At 42.0% G+C, this 20,655-nt stretch overlaps 1 protein-coding gene across 1 annotated transcript in view; it reads left to right on the forward strand.

The window, feature by feature from the left end:
- The window catches only part of SKAP1 (src kinase associated phosphoprotein 1), a 280,928-nt gene that overhangs the window by 235,103 nt on the left and 25,170 nt on the right, over positions 1-20,655 (forward strand). The window contains exons 9-12 of the mRNA XM_024130167.2: positions 1,622-1,746; positions 4,813-4,876; positions 7,005-7,214; positions 15,847-15,897. Coding sequence (XP_023985935.1) covers positions 1,622-1,746; positions 4,813-4,876; positions 7,005-7,214; positions 15,847-15,897 — 450 coding nt within the window. The remainder of the gene's footprint in view (positions 1-1,621; positions 1,747-4,812; positions 4,877-7,004; positions 7,215-15,846; positions 15,898-20,655) is intronic.

Raw genomic sequence — 20,655 nt, forward strand, 5'->3', positions numbered from 1 at the left:
AGGTAGCAGAAAGAATAGCTTTGCTAAGTGACATGGAATCCTTAAGATTTGCTCTTGGACTTCAGGGCAGTTACCTCACTCTGCCTCTCTGCCTGCAACAGGTATCACTGAGCTTCATCTTGGGTTCACCATCACAATTCATCAGAACCTTTCCCATATAGGGGTAAAGTGTGAAGCCCTACTTGGAAATGATAGCAGCATAGCTCAAAACCTGAGTAACAAGCCCCCTGTATCCTTCCAACCCCCAGCCCACTCTCAAATCCAGCAACTATAATTTCTCCCCTGAATTCTAGGCATACAAGCCAACCAGGTTTTATTTTCTTATTTTAAACCTTCAAACGAATGTAACATATATGTCCTTGTAAAAAGGTTCATCATTTCCCTTGCATTTAAATACTTGGTTGTCATCTCTGGATATAAAACTAGGTATCACGTTCATTCATTCAGAATCCTTCCTTCTCAAGGTGAGGAGGGAGAGCAAGAGCGAGAGGCTTGGAGACTTTTATTGACCATTTTGCCATCAGAGTGAAATAAAATCTGGTGACCAAAGAAACAACAAAACATTTTAGTGGCCAGTTAGAACAAGGAGAGATACTTTAACAAAAAAGATTCTGGTGTCAAAAAGCACTGTTGCATGGCTCCCTTCTTGCCAGTTACTTCTTATTGTGCCCAAGACATTTTCTTAGTAAGTATAGAGTGTTTTGTGTATTTCTTTTAGCTCAACCAGGTGAGGACAGATTCTTTTTCTTTTCTTTTAATATTTTCTTCCCACTGCCATCCCTCTTATCATCATCATCAAAAAGCAACTCATTCCACATGACACAGGACAGAAAGCATCACCCAGACACGGGGGTTCCATTCTTCTACATGTTCTGCCTGAACCACACCATGAGGACACAGAATCTTTGGGAACCAACCCCTCTTTTTCTGTTTCTAATATTTTATTTTTTAAAAAAGAGAGTGACAGGCAGAGTAGTCTCTCCTTTCACTCACTTAGGGTCCTTTTCCTTTTATCTCCTTCCTCATCATCTAATGATACTCAGCAGTACTCTGCTACTTCCCAATTTGGCCTCTTGCAAGAGGGATGAAATACTAAGTTTTAATTATTGTCCCTCTAGCATAAATTCCCACCTGACCAGCAGGAGGCGGAGAGCACTCTAGCCCAAATGCTACATAGGCCATAGGAGGAGAGCCTGGGAACTTATAATGCCCCCTTGCGCTGCTGTCCCTCCCCTCAAATGTGCTCTGCTGACCCTGATAATAATGCTTCAGTTCTGTAATAGCCTTCAAGAGCCTCACGTTTTCGGCCACACTCTCCCTGCTGTAATAATTCCTTCTTTCTGTTATTATAGATCTCTTAACATTCTAATAAATTCTCTGTCTCTGTTGTACTCTTTTGGCTAAGTAACCTTTCACGTTGCATTTCCCTAGCTTGGCAGTGATATCTGCCTTGCTGTCGCGGTAGCCTCTTCTTAAGCTTCCGTAATAACCTCTCCTTGACTATTGTGGTTCCTCAGGAATGTAACAGCTGTTTCTGTGCTTTTATTTTACATCCAGAGAAGATGCCCTCCCTTGGCAGTTGCATCTCTCTGGAGATACAGGGAGCTTTCCTGTCTTGCAGGCAAGCAGCCCAAAGGGACCTTTCTCATTAAGGGCTACAGTGTACGGATGGCCCCCTACCTGCGAAAAGATGCCAAGAAAGAATCCTGCTTTGAGCTGACCTCCCAGGATAGGCGCAGCTATGAGGTAGGATGAGCTGAGGCGATGGAGATCCTCATTAGTGTTGCAGTTTCGTTCCATATTGCATATGAGTGGTGGTTGCTGTGCTGGGTTCCATCTTTTATTTGTTACCTCTCGTTTCTTACCAAGACCTTCTCTCTTGACACGTCCTCACCTTTGCTATGTCGTGCCCACCCTCCTGTTGCCACTTTTATCCTAGATACTCTGCCTTTGCTTGGCTTCCGTCTCTCATCCCTCCCCTTCTCATCTCACTCTGTAGGTGAGAATCTTGTCTATTGCAGCACACAGTCTAATTCTTTATTCAGAGTCTCTAATTTCATGGCTTTAATTCCCACTCTCTTTAATTTTCAACTGCTCATCTTCACTTCCTTCCTTGAAATCCAGAAAAAGAGAAATCTGACTATAGAGTGAAAAATAATTCATTTTCCCATATTCATCTTGCTATCCAGTATCATCTTCCTGTGTGTAGATGCATTGCATATCTCTGGAAGGATTTCTAAGATACTGGTAGCAATGATTACTGAGTAATAATAGTGACAACTGAGGAACTAGAGGACCTGAGTGGGGTTGAGAAAGACATTCTTCACGGTGTTCATTTTTATATATTTTGATATAATATAAAAGGGAATATAATAGGTAATGCATTATAAAATTAATTAAGGCAACAAAAAATGTCTGACTATGGGAATATAGTGATTTTCACCAGAAATATACTTTTACATGTGTGTATGTAGATACACATATTGTTTCCTCCTTGTTGGTTATTTTTATCACAGTTTTACTAAAACAATTTAGAAAAACTTTAGCTAACTCAAGAAAAAGAGAAAAGCCATGCTAAGGTTAATATTGAGTAACTCTTTGACTCTTCAAGTTTTTCTCAGCACTCATTCTTTTATGTTTCTTTTATGTTTCTACATAACCCTTATTTTGATAAGATGACCTAGGTCTTAATTATGTAGTTTCAGAAAAATTTTTAAGTTAAACTAAACTTTTCTATAGTCTTTTGTAGATGTATCTAAGTTATTTTTAGTATTAAGTTCTTATTTGATTCACCCAGATCCAGATAAAAATTTATATGATAAGTCTAAAGCAATTTCCCTAGGCATTTTTTATAGCAATGTGTTTTTAAGAAATTAAGAATGACAATATCTATTAATAAGTTTTAAGCAGGAATCTAGGTTTCTTTTTTTTTAACATCTTTATTGGAGTATAATTGCTTTACAATGTTATGTTAGTTTCTGCTGTATAACAAAGTGAATCAGCTATATGTATACGTATATCCCCATATCCCTTCCCTCTTGCGTCTCCCTCCCACCCTCCCTCTAGGTGGTCACAAAGCACCGAGCTGCTCTCCCTGCGCTATGTAGCTTCTTCCCACTAGCTATCTGTTTTACATTTGGTAGGGTATATATGTCCATGCCACTCTCTCACTTCATCCCAGCTTACTCTTCCCCCTCCCCGTGTCCTCAAGTCCGTTCCCTACGTCTGCGTCTTTATTCCTGTCCTGCCCCTAGGTTCTTCAGAACCTTTTTTTTTCTTTTTTAGAGTCCATATATATGTGTTAGCATACGGTATTTGTTTTTCTTTTTCTGACTTACTTCACTCTGTATGACAGACTCTAGGTCCATCCACCTCACTACAAATAACTCAATTTCGTTTCTTTTTATGGCTGAGTAATATTCCATTGTATATATGTGCCACATGTTCTTTATCCATTCATCTGTCGATGGACATCTAGGTTGCTTCCATGTCCTGGCTATTGTAAATGGTGCTGAAGTGAATATTGTGGTACATGACTCTTTTTGAATTATGGTTTTCTTAGGGTATATGCCCAGTAGTGGGATTGCTGGGTCACATGGTAGTTCTATTTTTAGTTTTTTAAGGAATCTCCATATTGTTCTCCACAGTGGCTATATCAGTTTACAAGGAAACTAGGTTTCTTATATAGTACATGTCTTTATCTTACGCTAATGGCCAGATAATAAAAATGTTTTTCAGGAACAGTCATTTCAAGTTGATTCATTCAAAATAAAAAAAATTACTAAAGCTTGATGCTTGACTGGCCTGTTTTGGGAATCAGAATGTAGAGTTTGTTTGCTTCCTCTTTTCTTTGGCCCATTGATTCCAAGTCATTACCATGGTCTGTGCATTCTTCCTCTATAATATCCTTTGGATCTTTCCCCTCTGATTTACTCCTACAGCAATCACAATAGTTAAGTTCCTATCACTTCACCCAGAGGACTAGTTAAGTAGCCTTCTAGTTGGTCTTCTGTCTCTAATTTCTCCCTATTTCAGTCTCTCCTACTCACAACTATTGAGAGAATCTCCCACTCCTTTTGCTAGAATTTACAGTGGCCTCCTATTGCCTACATTTTAAGTCTGAATTCCTAATACTCAGAGCCCTTTCATCAACTCTTCTCTGATCCTCCAGCTTCATCTGTTACTGTTCTCCAGTCAAGCTGATCTGCCTACCTTCCCTATACATCATGGTCTCATTTCTAATCTTTGGCAGCTGGTTCTCCCTACCTGAAACGTCCAGTTCCCTCCACCAATTTCCACCAACTCTTTTTAAAAATCCAACCAAAACAGTATTACTTCAACATGCCTCCCTGGCTTACCATAGGTAACGATAAGTGCTCCCTGTCTTCTCTCAACATCCAGCTGTTATCAAATGCACTTACTTTGTCGTGTTCCCATGTCAAGGGTGTATGCTGTCTCCAAAACTGATGCATTGATCTGAAGTCAGGAATTTGGGTTTGCCTTTTTTTTTCCTGTAAACTGTTCTCAATAAATGCCTGATGAATGAATGGGCAATCAAATGAATGAATGCACATGAACATGAATCTGGATTCAAATCCAGCTGTCAACGTTGGGTATGCAAAATTGCTGAAGGAAAAAAATCACTTTGAGTGGGATTTTGATCTTTTTGCTAAATATTAAGCAGGCAGAGAATCCTGAGCTTTCAACTTGACTCTGCAAGTCCACTCACAAGTTTCCTCCCCTTGAACCTCCCTAAAGGATTCACGGAAATTTTAGTGAAAGTGATAAATTAATTCACTAATTTTTCTCTAGTTTACAGCTTCTAATCCAGCTGAGGCCAGAGACTGGGTGGATCAAATAAGTTTCTTGTTAAAGGGTAAGTATTATTACAGAAGTAGTATTTGAGTGCATTTGCAGTTGAAGTTATATTGCATAAATATAATCCACAGGCTTCAATATATTTTTATCTGCCCATTCTCCCTATCATATCCCTCATATGGTAACAACAAATAGTAACATGGGTGAATCAGAAGGAAAAGAAACCGCCAACCTGAAAATGACCTCTGATATCATTCTAGCTCATCCACCTAACTACAGGCAAATCTGTAATATTTGTAATCACCAGAAAAGAGATGCTGCAAATCAGCTTAGCTCAATTCAGTGTCTCCTAACCCCTTACATTCTGGAAAGGAAATTCATGATACCAAAGTCATCTAGATGTGGTTTAGGGTCCAAAATCTTCTAGTTTTAGTCAGGTAGAAATCTATACTCATCTAGGTGGCCTTCAAGGACACTGGACATTAAAAACAAATTGCTATTTCCCAAGCCACAATCAAATGGTCCTTACTTTGGATGGGAAGAGTCCTGCCTGAAGATGTTAAATGACTGCTCTTAGAGTACCCTCTGCTGGCCAGCCTATAGGCACAGCAGTGACAGTGGCCCAGGAAGCCTTGTCTGGGAGTGGCCTGGCAGGTAGAAGTAGCCAACCTTGAGCCTGTCACCTGGCATCAGATAACCCTCATGATGGTATACATGTATCATGGCAGGACCCTGCCTCTGCAGAAAGGCAGAAACACCAACTTTATACATGGCCCCAAGACCTAGGGAGAAGTACGTCAACCTAAAAACACCAAGCCTTTTCATCTCCGTTTTTTATTCTGCTATAAGATTTTATTGTGGATAAAAAGAAGGAAGCACTGGAGCTTTAATTACAATTGCCTATTTTACTCAGTTTATGCCTTTGCTATCACAAGAACAAACTATTGCATCTACCAAGAGCATCACGTATAATAGACTAGAACTAGGCAAACATGAACACTGATGGCGAGACTACAGGGTACACTCTCATCTAGGTGCATTGGATTTATGCGTGTAATATACCCCTAAGTGTGTAAACTTCAATAAAACTCCAAGCAGCTTTATTGAGCTGTACCCTGTGGTAGTTTCAGAATCCCACATTGAAGAAATTATTCATTCCATTTTATTTTAAAACAAACAAAATAATAACATATGGTTTAAGCCACAAATGTGTCTTTGATCCCTTCCTCATATGAGGTGGCACCAGAATTCAGATGAAAATAGTTGCAAACTCTTTATTAAAAGCCTAATCAAGCCGAACAGTTTTATTATGTTTTGAAATGAACATCGGATGTCTCTCTATCCTTTCCTTCCCCAGAGCACCCTGCCTGCTCTCGCCCATCCTGCAGAGGTCCCTCAGCAGGATTTCAGAGAGCACTCTGTACTACACGTCAGAGAATGAACCTTCCCAGTTCTCCATTAAAATAAAAAACCAATCTCCCTCTCCCGCCCTGTGCCCTCCAGTGCTGTAATGGCTCAACATCCTCTATGCGGTGACCCACTTTAAGGTCAACCAGACTGTACAGTTGCAAAAGGGCATGGCAACCACATCGCTCAGCCATTCCATTTGGTCTTGTATTACTGTTATATTTTTCCCCATCCCACTTTCTCTTCCTCTTCCACTTTTTCCCACTCTTCTCTTTACAAGCAAACTTCTCTGAAATTCTGCAGTGAGATCATGGGGGAGAAGAGCGTGTGATAGCTCAGGTATCCTACAGCAGCCACCATAGTTCCCAGGCTCTGTGTGCATCCAGAGAACCCAGGGCATCACTCATCCTTCCAGTTTTCCACTCGACAAGCAGCACGAGGCACGCTGGCATTTCCTCTTCTGGCCTAATTTCTTCCCTTCACCTCGTGTGCTCATTCACACACCCATACTTTTCAGGGCTGCTTCATCCTGATCAAGTTTTATCGCAAGGAAGGATTTATGTTGATGGTTAAAACCTGACGCAGTGCTAGTCTGGCCTTTTCTGTAGATTTCCTGCCACCAAGTCCCGCACTAGAAATAACAGCACTTAACCTAGTGTTTCATTTTCTTTTGACATGTTTTATTCTCATCCCTCCTCCTCCTTCTCCCTCTTTCCTTCCCTGCCTTATTCTTTTCTTTTTCTCCCTATCTTGATTAACTCTCATCTCTGCCCCGGCAGACCTGAGCTCCTTAACCATTCCATGTGAAGAGGAGGAGGAAGAGGAGGAAGAAGGGGAGAAAGAGGAAGAGGAAGAGACATATGATGATATCGATGGTTTTGACTCCTCAAATTCTGGTTCCCAAAGCAGACCCATTATCTTGCATGGGAGTGTGGGGCTCAAAGAGCCCATGGAGGAGAAAGAAGAAGATATTTATGAAATCTTACCAGGTGAGAAATTTCATCTTCTAATTATCTTCCTCTAGTTTAGAAACTCTTGACCTGGTTGAAGAATATAACTTTGACAACTCCAGAGGAAACCAAACCTCTGAAGGAGACACTGTAGGGAAGCTTCCGTGGAGCTTCTGTGATTCCCAGCACAGAAGCTCTCCCCTGCTCTGGGGGCAAGATGGATTGATCAGGGAGGGTCTTTCATCTCTGCATGTGAAGTAATTTATTACAAATGTCAACAGGTTAAAGAGTCAAGAATACTCATGTTGATTTTCATTGGTTTACTGCGAGTTTCCTCAGAATTCTCTAGTTTGAACTTATTTTCTGTGTAATTGTGAGGATAATGGAAAGTCACCTCAAATGGTGAAGGATATAGACTGAAGAAATACAGATAAACGCTGACAAGCCTTTTCAGTAACACAGTAAAGCCCTGATAGAGCACAGCTCACCGCTGCCTAGTTTAGATATACCACGAATCAAATTGCATCTCTTGCTAATAAGCCTAACGTGTGTCCTTTGCCCACCATTACCGCAGGTCTACTGTACATATTTCTTTTTTCACAAAGGCATGATAACCGGCATCTCAAAAACTGTGTAGTCATCACTGCGCCCGCACAGCCACTTCCTGTGTGGGTAACAGCAGCTGTTGAACAGTGCAGAGCACAGTGGGGGGTCAGGCTGTGCAAAAAACGAAGCCTGAGCCTTTTAACTGTGAGCTAGTTAGACCATGGGAACGCTGAACCTTCAAGACCATTCAGAAGATCACTCCTGTGGAAATTTGCCAGGAGTTCAGTGCTCTGCTGAGAAATTCAAGTTAAGCCTAAATTTATAGCAATTTAAACCTCAGTCCCAGATGAACGTAGGAGCTAAGGTGAACGGAACATTCAGGCCCCTGAAGACAGGGCTGTTTGCTAAAAAGCATTGTCAGTAAGCAACTGGCATTTCAAGGTTTCCTAAGAAGAGGGTCCAACCCTGTCAACGCCACATTCATCTCTCCCTTGGGGAGAAACCATGTCATTGCTTCCTGGGACTTCACCCACCCACCCAGCCGACAAGGAGAGCCTGCTTCTCCCAGCACTTCCAGCCTCCGCTAGTCCCAACTTCCCCAGCCTTTCTGTTGTGTTTTATTATGCAAATGATATCTTGGTTGAGGTCGAGCCATTTCTTGTGTCTGAAGTAAAAAAAAAAAAAATGATAATTTCCTCAGCAAGTCATCGTCGTTAATGAAGTTTTACAAAAACAGATACAACCAAAGGAAAATAAAATTTCACAGGTGATAAATTTTTCCAATTTCCCTGGCAGAATTCGATAGGATTGTTAAATTAAGAGTGAAGGTGTCTGTTAGAAAGCAACGAGCAGTGATGGGTAATTTTATAGACTGGAAAATTGAATCAAATTGCTACATTAAAACACAGCTCCTCTGAGAATCTTCCCTTTCACAGTCTGCTCCATTGCAACAGCAGGGTGCAGAAATGGATCTAATTCACAACACTCTCTAAAAGGAGATGTACTCCCCAACTCGGCCAGAGATTCCTGGTGAGCTCACATTCCACTCACTACTGTCCAGGCTGGGAGAGATATCCAGGTGACACTCCACTTGGGGTCACAGCTGTGGAAGAGTGCTCTGGGAAGACCTTACAGAACCACCCAGACCTCTGGGGAGCAAATAAGGGCTGTTTCATGCACCATGTTTACTCCTCAAAGGAGCAGGCAAGAGGGAGCTGATGCTCAGACACACAGAGCGAAGGAGAGTAAAGGGAAAGAGGCCTCAGAAAATATGATGGGATTGACACCATCACCTTACCCCAGGGGGCGGGTCAATGAATGTATGATTGGCTTCTTAACAACCATCCTTCCCGCACCTCATAAAATCCTACCCTTGACCATTGCAGCATTGCCCACGGTGCCGAAGTTCACACCAGTCTGGATATTGGCGTGGACTCCAAGGGCATGGAGACTGGTCGGCTTTCTCTAGGAAAGCCACTTACCCTATGCTCACAACAATTGTCCCTCAGAGGTGAGGAAGGCCACATCATAGGAAAACCAGGGTCTCTTTCCGCAGGTTAGGGCAACGGCAGCCAACTTGCTTATTAAGTTTCCAAAGGACAAGGCTGTACCCAGCCAACAGGTTCTTTCCCAAAATCTTCTATCCATCACAGTTTTTAGAGACAGCATTGAAGTTGGGATAAATTGGCATTTAATTATAATATGAATATTTCAGACACAAGTCTCCATCAGCTAGCTTCCTGTCCCTGACACTCAGCTTGTTGCTGCTGACATTGCTGTTAGTTTTGCATGTGCCACACTACCCATCCTGGAGAAATTGAGAGGGAACGTGAGGGAGCCTGACACTGTCTCCCCTCTGCCACCGTCTCACAAGACCACCCACCGAGCAGTGGCGTGTGAGACACAGCATGATGTTGCAGGTAAAACTGCTGGCTCTAGGTCAGGCTGGACCTGCTCTGCCACCTGCTAGCTGTGAGACCTCGAGCAAGTTACCTGCCCCGTCTCTCAGGTGTGATTTTCCCACCTGTAAAATGGGGATAACAATAGTAGCTATCATACAGGGATGGCTGAGAAGCCTGGAACCTGATGTATGTAAAGCACTTAGAGCCCTGGCATACAGGAGCATTCAATAAATGCTGGCTATGCTCCATTTGGTGGTATTTAAATAGGAAGTGTTACCTCCTTGAAGAATTGGGAATCGGCTCATTCCCCACCTTCACCAACCAGACCTGAGACAGTCCGGTTGGACGTTTTCAGCAATATGTGCGAAGCAGGTGAAACTGAAAATCCTGAGCAGATGGAAAGTGGATCACGCCTTCTGCTCAGGCCCCATTTTTATGCAAGGACAGGTGCTGGGTGGAGGAACAGTCGACAGGAAGGTTGGATTGTGCTAACATTGCATACCCATCAACAGTCAACTGACTTGGGCCTCTAACATGTGTCTCATGATAACAGGTAAATGTGCTTTGTAAATGATTTTGCTTCTCCTTCCTCTTTGGCATGGGGCCTATGCAAGCCTCATTGTCTCTATGTGGAAGGCAGTGTTAAGTGAGATCTCCTCCCTTCCAGAATATAATTTCAATGGGCTTCCTAGCCGAAAGAAAAATGCCTGTAACACATACCAAGTCAATACAAAAATGTTTTTTCCTAATCAAAATAATGTATGGATCATCAAATTAAATGTACAACCTCACATTAATCATGGGAAATTTGCATTTGCTACGTGGCTAGCATGCTGCTTCCCGTGAGGGAAAACCAGAGCACTCGAGGTTTTCAGCCAAGACCACAGTGTTAGTCCCGGATAATATGGTTTCAGGGTTGGTATCCACTCGAATTTCTGAACATCCATGTTAAGAATACGGGGACCCTTGATGTTTAAGATCTCTTTTGCAGTAGATTCAACTGTAGGGAACTACCAACAAAGAAATACTAAAGCAATATGTGGAAAATGGGAGGCTTCTCTGAACCCTCTCTCACCCCTCCCTAAAATCATTTTACAGCCTAGCACAGGCCCAGTTTCATGATTCAGAATTCCATAAAAGTACAGCTTTTATCAGGTTTCTCTTTGTCTGGGGCCTCAAGCCTGGAATCCAGCAAGGCACCTGAGACCACTGAAGAGCTGTAACTGGGGCCTCGCAGCAGCTGCGGTGGCAACAGAATCTCGCTGTGTTCTCTAGAGAGATTTCAGGAGAGCAAACAGAAAAAGAGACAAAGAGTCCTCCCTGGGTATTTCTATGCACATTCTGATGCTGCCCACACTGCCCTGGAGGGTTATTATAGACCCAGAAACCAGATTGCTTTATAATAAAGCATATAACTGGTTTTTTTTTTTAATTTGAGTCGGTTGGAAACAAGCATTCTTTGGAATTATTTTTCCCCCATGCAGCTGTCCAGCCCCACAGGAAGGGGGAATGGTGATAGTAAGAGGTCTAAGGAAAGAAAAAAAGCAGACACCAAAAATACAAAGTTTATGAAAAAACAATTTCCAACTTCATAGGAAAGCAACACTCCATGAGGGGAACATCAAAGAAGAGTCAACGCCATCATCAGGCCCCTTCTGAGCTTCTTGGCCTTTTCTTCCTCTCACTCCCATGCACCCGAGGCCCTAGGCACACTGTGTTTTTGGTCAGCATCAAAACTGGAATCATGCATTTTCTTCTACCTGGAATCCGCACCCTCAGTCTATGAAACCCAACACATTCTGCTCAACTGTGTCTCCTCAGTGACAGCCTCCCAGAGACTCAGCTGGAATTGAACTGTTTCAGCCTTTACCACAGGGATTTGTATTCAGGTCTTTCTCCTCCAATTAGTAGGTGCTCAATTATTATTTGTGAAATTAAATTCAGTGCATTCCAAGTGTTGCAGTTACCACAAATTGAGTTTAATATCTAGTATATCAAGACCATACTACGGAGATAGGATGCAAATATTTTGAGGTAACAGTTGAGATTACCAGCTATGCAACAGAGAATTAAATGGGTTATTAGCATCGTGCTCACATTTGCCACGTTGTCTGAAGAGGTGTGTAGCATCCATGGATTTATATCTATGTGTGCTGTGGAGTGCTTTCTATTTCCATTTTTTTTGCATGTTCCCTTTGCACATGTATTTCTGCTGCATCTGTCACCAGAGCACCTTGACATCTGGTTGCACACTGACACATTGGGCGTTTTCTAAGCTTCTGTCACTTTGCTTTATTTGGGAGAAGTGACTTCCCTCTTTCTTATCTAGTCATTTTTTGAATTTTATTCCCGGTTCAGCTGATGTAAGGGCAGCACTTCAGAAAGGAGCCAGGTGTCATGGGAAGCTGGCTCCTGTCTGGGCCCCCGAGGTGGAGTCAGTGTCCTATTCTTCTCAGCCTCTCATTAATGTCCCTGACATTGTGCCAAGAGTGTTGATTGAAATCAACTCTCTGGATAGTGATGCTAATTTGTGATACCCCATGGTTCTCTTACATGTTCGCACAGTTAACAGAATCTTCCTCAACTGTTTTCCCAATTGAGATGAGATATTTGGGAATCACGTAGAGCATTTTATGTAATAAGTGGTCAGTAATCTTTAGAGGTTAATTTGTTTAAAGCCTATGTAAGGTTGGGGTCTCATATGCCCTGTTAGGAGCAAGGACCATTATAATCTATTACTGTGTAAAGTTGAGCTAGCACATAAATTTTACTTCCTTCTTAAATGAAGATGTATTTTAGTAGATGTCATGCTACAATGCCTAATAATATTCTTATAGAGAAGTTCAGCAAGCTCTTTAGCCTAAAAAAAATTTTTTTTTCAAAATAATCTTTTTAAAATTAAAGCCTCAGGACTTCCCTGGTGGCGCAGTGGTTGAGAATCCGCCTGCCAATGCAGGGGACACGGGTTCGATCCCTGGTCTGGGAAGATCCCACATGCCGCGGAGCAACTAAGCCCGTGCACCACAACTACTGAGCCTGTGCTCTAGAGCACAGGCCACAACTACTGAGCCCATGTGCCGCAACTACTGAAGCCCGCGCGCCTAGAGCCCCTGCTCCACAATGAGAGAAGCCACCGCAATGAGAAGCCCGTGCATTGCAACGAAGAGTAGCCCCCGCTCGCTGCAACTAGAGAAAGCCCGCATGCAGCAATGCTGACCCAACACAGCCAAAAATAAATAAATAAATAATTGGTTAATCCGTTAATTAAAAAAAAATAAAGCCTCACCTTACAGATGAAAAAAAGAGAGAGAAATTTGGCTGTTTAACCCCCTTTTGTGAGCAAAGAGACTTTTTTTCTGTTGCCATATATCAGTTTTCTTGACTTTGGAGTTTGAAAAATACCAGTTTGATTTCACTGAAGGATCCAAGGTAAATTGTATGCCTCTGTGTGTATGGTGCCCTCTGAAGCTGGGAAGGTGCTGAGAGGTGTGCCTTTCACATGCAGTTGTAGAGGGCACTCTCCTCACCAGATGATGGTCCCCATACTCGCTCTTTCAAAGGCCGCAGAGGCACAGCACCCAGCCTCTCACTTCAGCAGCTAGGCTTCTTGACTGGAGCCCACTTTCAGCCCCCCGAGAAGGACAACGTTAGATAGAACAGATGTAGGGACTGGAGCTTCCCGGTTCACATCCATCACCATAACACTTAGTAATGGTGGCAAACGATATATAAGATCTACGGCCAACAGTCTGCTTTCTTTCTAGGTGACTCCACAGGCACAATGGAAATCAGAGTATCTGTTCTGGAATTGAACTGCATAAATAAAGCAGAGTTTTATTTTTTCCATTTTTGTATCATGACTGGATTAAGTGCTGTTGCCTGAAAGGATAAAGGAATCAAGTTTTAGTTTTCATTTTTATCATTGCAAATACATTTACATTCTCCTATTTTACAAATGCAAAAGCAGGCAAGCCACTTTCAATAATGTATTTTAAAATCAATGCTAATGAGGTTATGTCTCGTCAGTGGCCGAGTTTTACAATAAAGTCTGATTTATTTAGAAAAGATCTTTGGTGTAGCTTCCCATCTAATGGTGGTGGGAAGGAGGTGGAGTAGCAGGCACGGTGACCCTCCAACTTCGGATCCAATTTGTAATTCACAGTGGAGATCTGACCCAATTTACATTGATTAGAATTGGGAGGAAGAGACATCTGCGCACAGACAGCAAAGGCAGAATAAACCCTCTCTGCAAAAGTGCCTAAGCACAGCAAATTACTGGTCTTTGTTGATTAAGCTGTTTGATATCAGCAAAAGAGCTGTCCTCTGTCCAAATTATTGGGTATCTCTAAAACTAAGGACGTACCAGCTCTTCTTTGAATGTTTTCAATCCTGTGAAATTGGTCCCACGTCAAAAAGGAAGAGCATCATAGCAGAGAAAGGAAGAAAGTGGGCAAGTAATAAGAAGACAATGTGCAAAGAATGATGTTTAACATGATTTATTTCAGCGTGATCTATTGCCCATATTTGATTTCACTCCTCCATTATCTCACATCTTTATTCCTCATGGAGAGTTGGAGGAACACTACAGGTGGTAAGTAGGAGATTGTCTGCTGCAAGGTCATCCGTGGAGATAAGTAGAGTTGAGTCCTTTTCCCACACAATCTTATAGGGCAGATATATATTTACCTATATCTATATATAGAGAGAGATAGATATCATATATCACTTTTCTTTTTTTTTTTTTTGGCTGCGTTGGGTCTTTGTTTTGCGTGCGGGCTTTCTCTAGTTGTGCGAGCAGGGGCTACTCTTCCCTGCGGTGCGCAGGCTTCTCATTGCGGTGGCTTCTCTTCGTTGTGGAGCACGGGCTCTAGGGCATGAAGGCTCAGTAGTTGTGGCTCACGGGCTCTAGAGCACAGGCTCAGTAGTTGTGGCGCATGGGCTTAGTTGCTCCAGCAGCATGTGGGATCTTCCCGGACCAGGGTTTGAACCCATGTCCCCTGCATTGGCAGGTGGATTCTTAACCACTGCACCACTAGGGAAGTCCCACATATTTTTAAATCTTGGTAATGTGACTTATTTCCCAAAGTATAAATCCCAACAACAATATTAATTTTAATTTTTTCAGGGGAGCTATATCGTTTTGTATGTGAAATCAGTTGCAACTCTTTAATGCTCTGTAGTGTTTTAACATATTTTTATGCCGTTTCTTCTTAGTTATGAGCTTAGAGTTTACGTCCCCTAGTCTGACATACCAGAACTCATGTTGCCCTATAAACCTTATATTTAATGGGGTGGGGGTGGGGGCGGGAGGGCTGTCCTATGCCATTGCCTCAAAAGTTCCATTTAATGGCATAACTATGCGGAAGCAAGACAGGTAAGTGCCCTAAGTTCCACAGAGAGAAAGGAAAGTACATGTGGCCGGAAGAAACTGAGTATTCATCCCTCAAAATGTTCCTTTTTATGCCCCATTCATTCCGCGTGTGTGTGTGTGTGTGTGTGTGTGTGTGTGTGTGTGGAGGGTGTAATGATGAAAAGGAGAACAGCAAGTGTATTTCTGTGCATTTTACCCCACATATAAAATAGCTTAATATGATTCTGGTACTCATGCTTTCTTGATAAGGACCCAATTCCCATGTTATCAGCTAGTACAAAGTCTGGGATGAAACAGGTTAATGAGGGTAAGAAACTTAGGCCAATCATGTTGTGACTTTGACCATATAAACACTTGGATGGAGTTAGAAAATAGCATTGACTTAGAATTCATTGTGTACCTGCCATTCATTCCAACTGCCCTCAGGAGCTTCCACTCTCATGAGTGAAGCAGGCTGAATAACAAGAGTGAAAAGATAACTACAAGCCCCAATGCTAGAATGGGAGGAGAAATAGGGTTTGAGGAAAAGGATTAAGATCCTAGTAACAGGCACCTAAATAATCCAGTGGATCGGAAGCTCCATAGGGCGGGTGCCCGGCCAGTCTTTTCCATCACTGCATCTCCAGTTCCTAGTGCAGTGTCTTGCATACAGTAAGCACTTAAAAATATTTGTGAATGAATGAACAGAGATGGAAATAAGAGAAGGCCAGTTGAAGGTGAGAGATGATTTTTTTAATGGTAATTATTGCCTTAAAGAAGAGAGTGTGATGAGCTCAGAGAAAGAAGACCCATCAGTACAAATAACAGACTGCTGACCACTAATTGCTAATGCTGATCATGTTTATCCCCACAGATGAAGAGCATGATCTAGAAGAGGATGAGAGTGGCACTCAACAAAAAGGAGGTATGAGAGCTTCAAAAATGTACAGGTGCTGGATAGGACATTCGGGCTTCCCACTGGAGAAAGCACCTTTCTCACCTTTCTCTGACTACAAACATTACCAGACTCGCTAATTAAGAGGGTAACTGGTGTGTTGACCTCAACAGTCCTGAATAAGATGACTGGACAAGGAACTATCTTAACTTTAAAAGCAGCCACCCATTCACTTTAATTAATGTTCCCAGAACTGCTAAGATTTATCCTAGAGAGGGTGGGAAGCCAAACCAGATATTTATTTTTTTCTATCAGTATTTCTTAAATCAGTACAGTGAAAATAGGATTGTCTCATCTCTAAGAGATCAGAGGATTGAGAATGGAAAGAATAGAAAAGTCTCCTATCTGAGAGGCCTGGAGATTACAAGTTCAGAGGGGAATGGAAATGTGTCAGATCTGAAAAGTGAACATGGGGTGAAGGATAGAATTGCTTGGTTATGTTGACTTCTGATGGCCTGGTTTGATTCCAGGCACATTTGGAAATGAATATGTAACAGCTTTGTTGAATACAAAATTTCTTCTTATTCATCCCAGACTGTTAACCATGTTTCAGTCTGTTAGTGAGCCCATCCTTTCTAAGGTCAGATGCCCCACTAAAGCCTCCTTAAGTGGACCAAGGACCTAGTCTGTCATCTTCTGTAAAGGACTATGTGTTGCAAAGGCCACCTCAAGGACATTCATTCCATCAGCAGAGCCTGAAAGTGCCTGATTTAGATACTGGCTGACTTTTTCTTAGAAATTCTATGGAAGTTTTAAGCCTAGGGGTTCTTTCCCTCTTCCCATCCTGCTCCCCCTCTGTTTCTCCAGCCTCCCCTTTTCCCATTCTCCTCTCTCTTCCTTTCCTCGTGCCTTTTCTTCTCTTCCTAATCCATTCAGCAAAGCCCCTTTCCTTGGTTCATTCTCCATGGGAAGAGAATATGTAACAGGTTTAGTGAAGGACCCAACTTCATAAACACCCAGCTTCTCACGAGGAGAGAAAAGACAGCAAAGAGGCAGCATCAGAATTCATGTGCCAAAGCCAGAGAGAGAACTGAGGCAAATATAACAGGAATGTTAGTGTAGTTTCAAGTAAGGACCTCGTGACAGTTAACACATGTGATTAAGTCCATTCTGAATCTTAGTTTTTACCATTCTACTTGCCGTACAGAATTCCAACAAAAAATCTGTTTACTGACCGAGCCACGTCCCACATATGTCTCTTCTCAACCAACTTCCCTTGCTAGTGCAGGAAAGAAGCACTTTATGTGGACAGCTTGGGTGGAGTAACTAGAAACTTCCTATGGCCAACTTTAAACTCCCTTGGGAAGTAGCAGTCTTCTGGCAAAAGCCTAAAATTCAGTTTCAGACGTCTCCCTCATCTCTTTTCTTCCTTCCACCCCTCTTTCTAAGGTTCAATCTGAAGAGTGAGGAGAGATTTATTTCTTAACTGTTCCAGCAGCTATCATTCAAGTACATTTTTAAAAAAACACAAAACCCTTTGTTCCTCATGCTTCCTGCCTCCAAAATAGGTGTTGTTAAAGTGTAGTGAGCTCTAAATATGTTTCTATGGTTTATACCTCCCACCAGTTATAATGATAGGTGACTTAGTGATTAAAAAATCAGAGGAGGACTTTTCCCTCTCTCTGCAGAATCTGAGGCAGGAATTTATATTATCTGTGTTTACTTATTTATTTATTGAATTTATATTGTGCCTTTTCTACAAAGGAGCTATAGAAACTGCAACAAATATGTAACATCCAAATGTCATCACTTAGCTTTAAAACAATAAAATACAGAGGTTCGAGGGATGGGTAGGCATATAAAAGGCAGGGAGCTCCAGGACAATGTAAATTCTTCTGTAATAGGCAAGCTACACAGGTTTGGTTCACTTGGGCAAGTCAGGTGTCACATGCCCTTTGAGAGGGAAAAATGTTTTCTCCTAAAAGATACCATGGCTAGCAGGGTCACCTTTAAAATCCATATACTTTTCTTCACTATTCCAGGGATCCTTTTCCTGGAATGCTGTGCTTTTCCCTGATGGAACTGCTTACATTTTTAAAGCCCAACTAAGAGCTTATCAGAAGAGGGGAAAAAGGAATTCAGTTTATCCTGATTGGGTGTTAATGACCCTGTAAGATGTAATTTCTTTTATTTTGTTCTGTTACCTAGAAAATCTATCACGGCCTTGTAGTATTGATTATTCAATCTATAAAGAGCTCGGTTTACAGCTTGACTGTTAGTAACAGGGTTATTCTAATGAGTGACTCTTCAACACCTCAGATTTTCACTAAATTCCAACCCATCAGCCTAACAGTCTAACACTAAGTGTCTTTGGTGATGACAGCTTATCTCCCTTCCCTATCATGAGAAGGCATGTCCAGGTAACCAAAAATAAAACTCATTCTCTGCTGTCTGTATGAAAACGACTGGCCGTTTGCTTGGGTATGCCATGAAAAACAAAAAGCAGAGCTGGAGGCACAAATCATCCTTAGATAGGTCAAACCTCTGACCAAGGGGGATCTTGAAACAGGTTGCTTTCGCTCTGAAGTTGTAGGCAAACTCAGCCAAGGGGGAGCCCATGTTCACTCATTTCTCCAGGGCAGAAAAATGGTTGCTGATGAGCATTCCATTTCTGAGGCACTTTTTCCACTTTAGTGGCAGCCAATGGAGTGAACTATTACACAAAAGAAACAGAGGGAAGCCACAGAGGTATTTGCAGCTCTTACTTTTTGAAACCTATTTCCCAAGACAAATGTGAGTGGATCGTCACCCAGCTATAACTTTGGCCCAACAAAAGGAACACAGGAGATGAAAATGAGGATCTGTGAGTGTTCCCCACTTCAAGATCATACTTATAACATTAAGGACCATAGTAATTTCAAAACTTAAAGACTTAAAGGGCTGTGAAAACAAGCAAATAGTATTGTTCAGTTGCTCTTCCTGTTCTGGTGTCATAGTCAGTGGAGCTTGGCAACATTTTTTATGCCTTTCTTTCTGAAATGGTTAATAAGGTATCAGGCTGAGTCTGCTTTAATGGACTGAACATGGTGGCCTTTCTGGCCTGGCCTAGAGAACATTTCAAGTCCCTTCCAATGGGCCATTGCTTTGGCCTTCTTTGTCCATTTCTCATGCTCTAGCAAGAACTGGCTTTATCTGTCTTCTCCTTTTGTCTCTCTTTTCTATAATCTGTTAAGTAGTTATACCCAGGGCCACATTGGCACAGTCCTTTTGCTTATCAAGAAAATGTAAACAACCTGCTGACTTGCCTTTTGCCTCTTTTCCTTGGTCACAGCTTGAATTCTGGAGCTACCCAATATCCCCCAAACAGAAGCCCAAGGTGACATATGAACTCTGGAAAGAACATAGTCAGGCTCTGTTGTCCCTAAGGAGGGGGAAAGGCAGAATGGTGTCTGCTCCTTTCACCTTAGAACTCTCCCTGTCATGGAGGCTCATTTTCAAATATTGACTCTGTCAATAGCACCAGCTTGGCCTCAGTTACAGGAGAAATGACTGTCACTGGTTATAAAGACTTGGTGTGGAATGACAGATGCTTTGCAATAAATACCTAGAAAAGAGAGAAAAACAATATAATTTTTAACTTGGTCTGCTGCTAGTCTTCCTATGACATTTTACCTGCTGAGAGCATAGCTTCTCTTACATGGGATAAAGAAAATAAGATGTTTCTCCCCTTTTTCTTTCTCTAGAAAAAGTCCTCCTCAGCTCTGCTGGCAATTTAAATGCTGTGACCATACTCATTAGCTTCTCTATCATTGTAATTGTTGTTAATTGTTATAACTGTTTTAGTTATTAGTGGTGTAATTATTGCTCTAGGTCCTCTGTCTGTTTTATGCTGAATATATTAGTGCTTTTCTTTTGAATTACCAGGCTTTATTTAGTGCAGAGTTACGTTTTTTGGAGAGACGTTGAGAAATGCTGGCATTAAGCTTTATTCTTTTGTTTTCCATTCCAAATAGACAGACTGGAAAAAAATAATTAGATGGAATAATGTCCTCAAAATGAGAATGAGGATGTTTTGAATTAATTAAATGGTCAGAATGCTGCACTATTTCTGATCTCAGACTGCTGCCAGAAGAGTGTAAACCTAAAGGAACCTCAATCCAGCCCACAGAGGCAATCCTTCCTCTCAGGCTCCCAATTCCTTACTGATCTAAAGACATCAAAGTCTCCTCATGCTTCCTCTGTTCAAAGGACATGCTGGGCAAGTTTAGGGAGAAGCTGGACTGGCCCAGCAGACCTCCCAGCCTTCAAGCTCTTCCTGGGGCCAAGCTTCAGTAATAAAGCCCTCCTTGGCCTTACCTCTTCACCTCTTCAGGGTTTGATCAGGCTTTTGTTTTACAACCAAAGCTTCAGGGAAACCTTCTCTGACCCCTCAGACTAGGTTAGATTCCCTGTTATACACAGAACCCTCAACTTCTCCTTTGCAGACATATCGCAATCATAAATAAATAAATAGTTGTGTGGCTGTTTCATGGTGCCTCCACTGCTGGATGGCAGCCCTAAGGGCAGGGACTGTGTGCGTGGCTGATGCAGAATTCCCAGCATCTAGCATAGTCCCTGGCACAGTAGGTTCTGTGTACATGTCTGTTGAAGGCTAAAGAATGAATGTAGTGAAGTTGTGTGCACACATATACCTAAAGCCAATCACATGTGTTAAACTGGGAGTCTGCAATACAGAATCCAATCTTGTCCAGTTAAGACGTTCCTCTCCCTGATTTCTTTAATACCAGA

This window comes from Physeter macrocephalus, chromosome 14, assembly GCF_002837175.3.
Source record: "Physeter macrocephalus isolate SW-GA chromosome 14, ASM283717v5, whole genome shotgun sequence".
In the NCBI taxonomy this organism is placed as follows: domain Eukaryota; kingdom Metazoa; phylum Chordata; class Mammalia; order Artiodactyla; family Physeteridae; genus Physeter; species Physeter macrocephalus.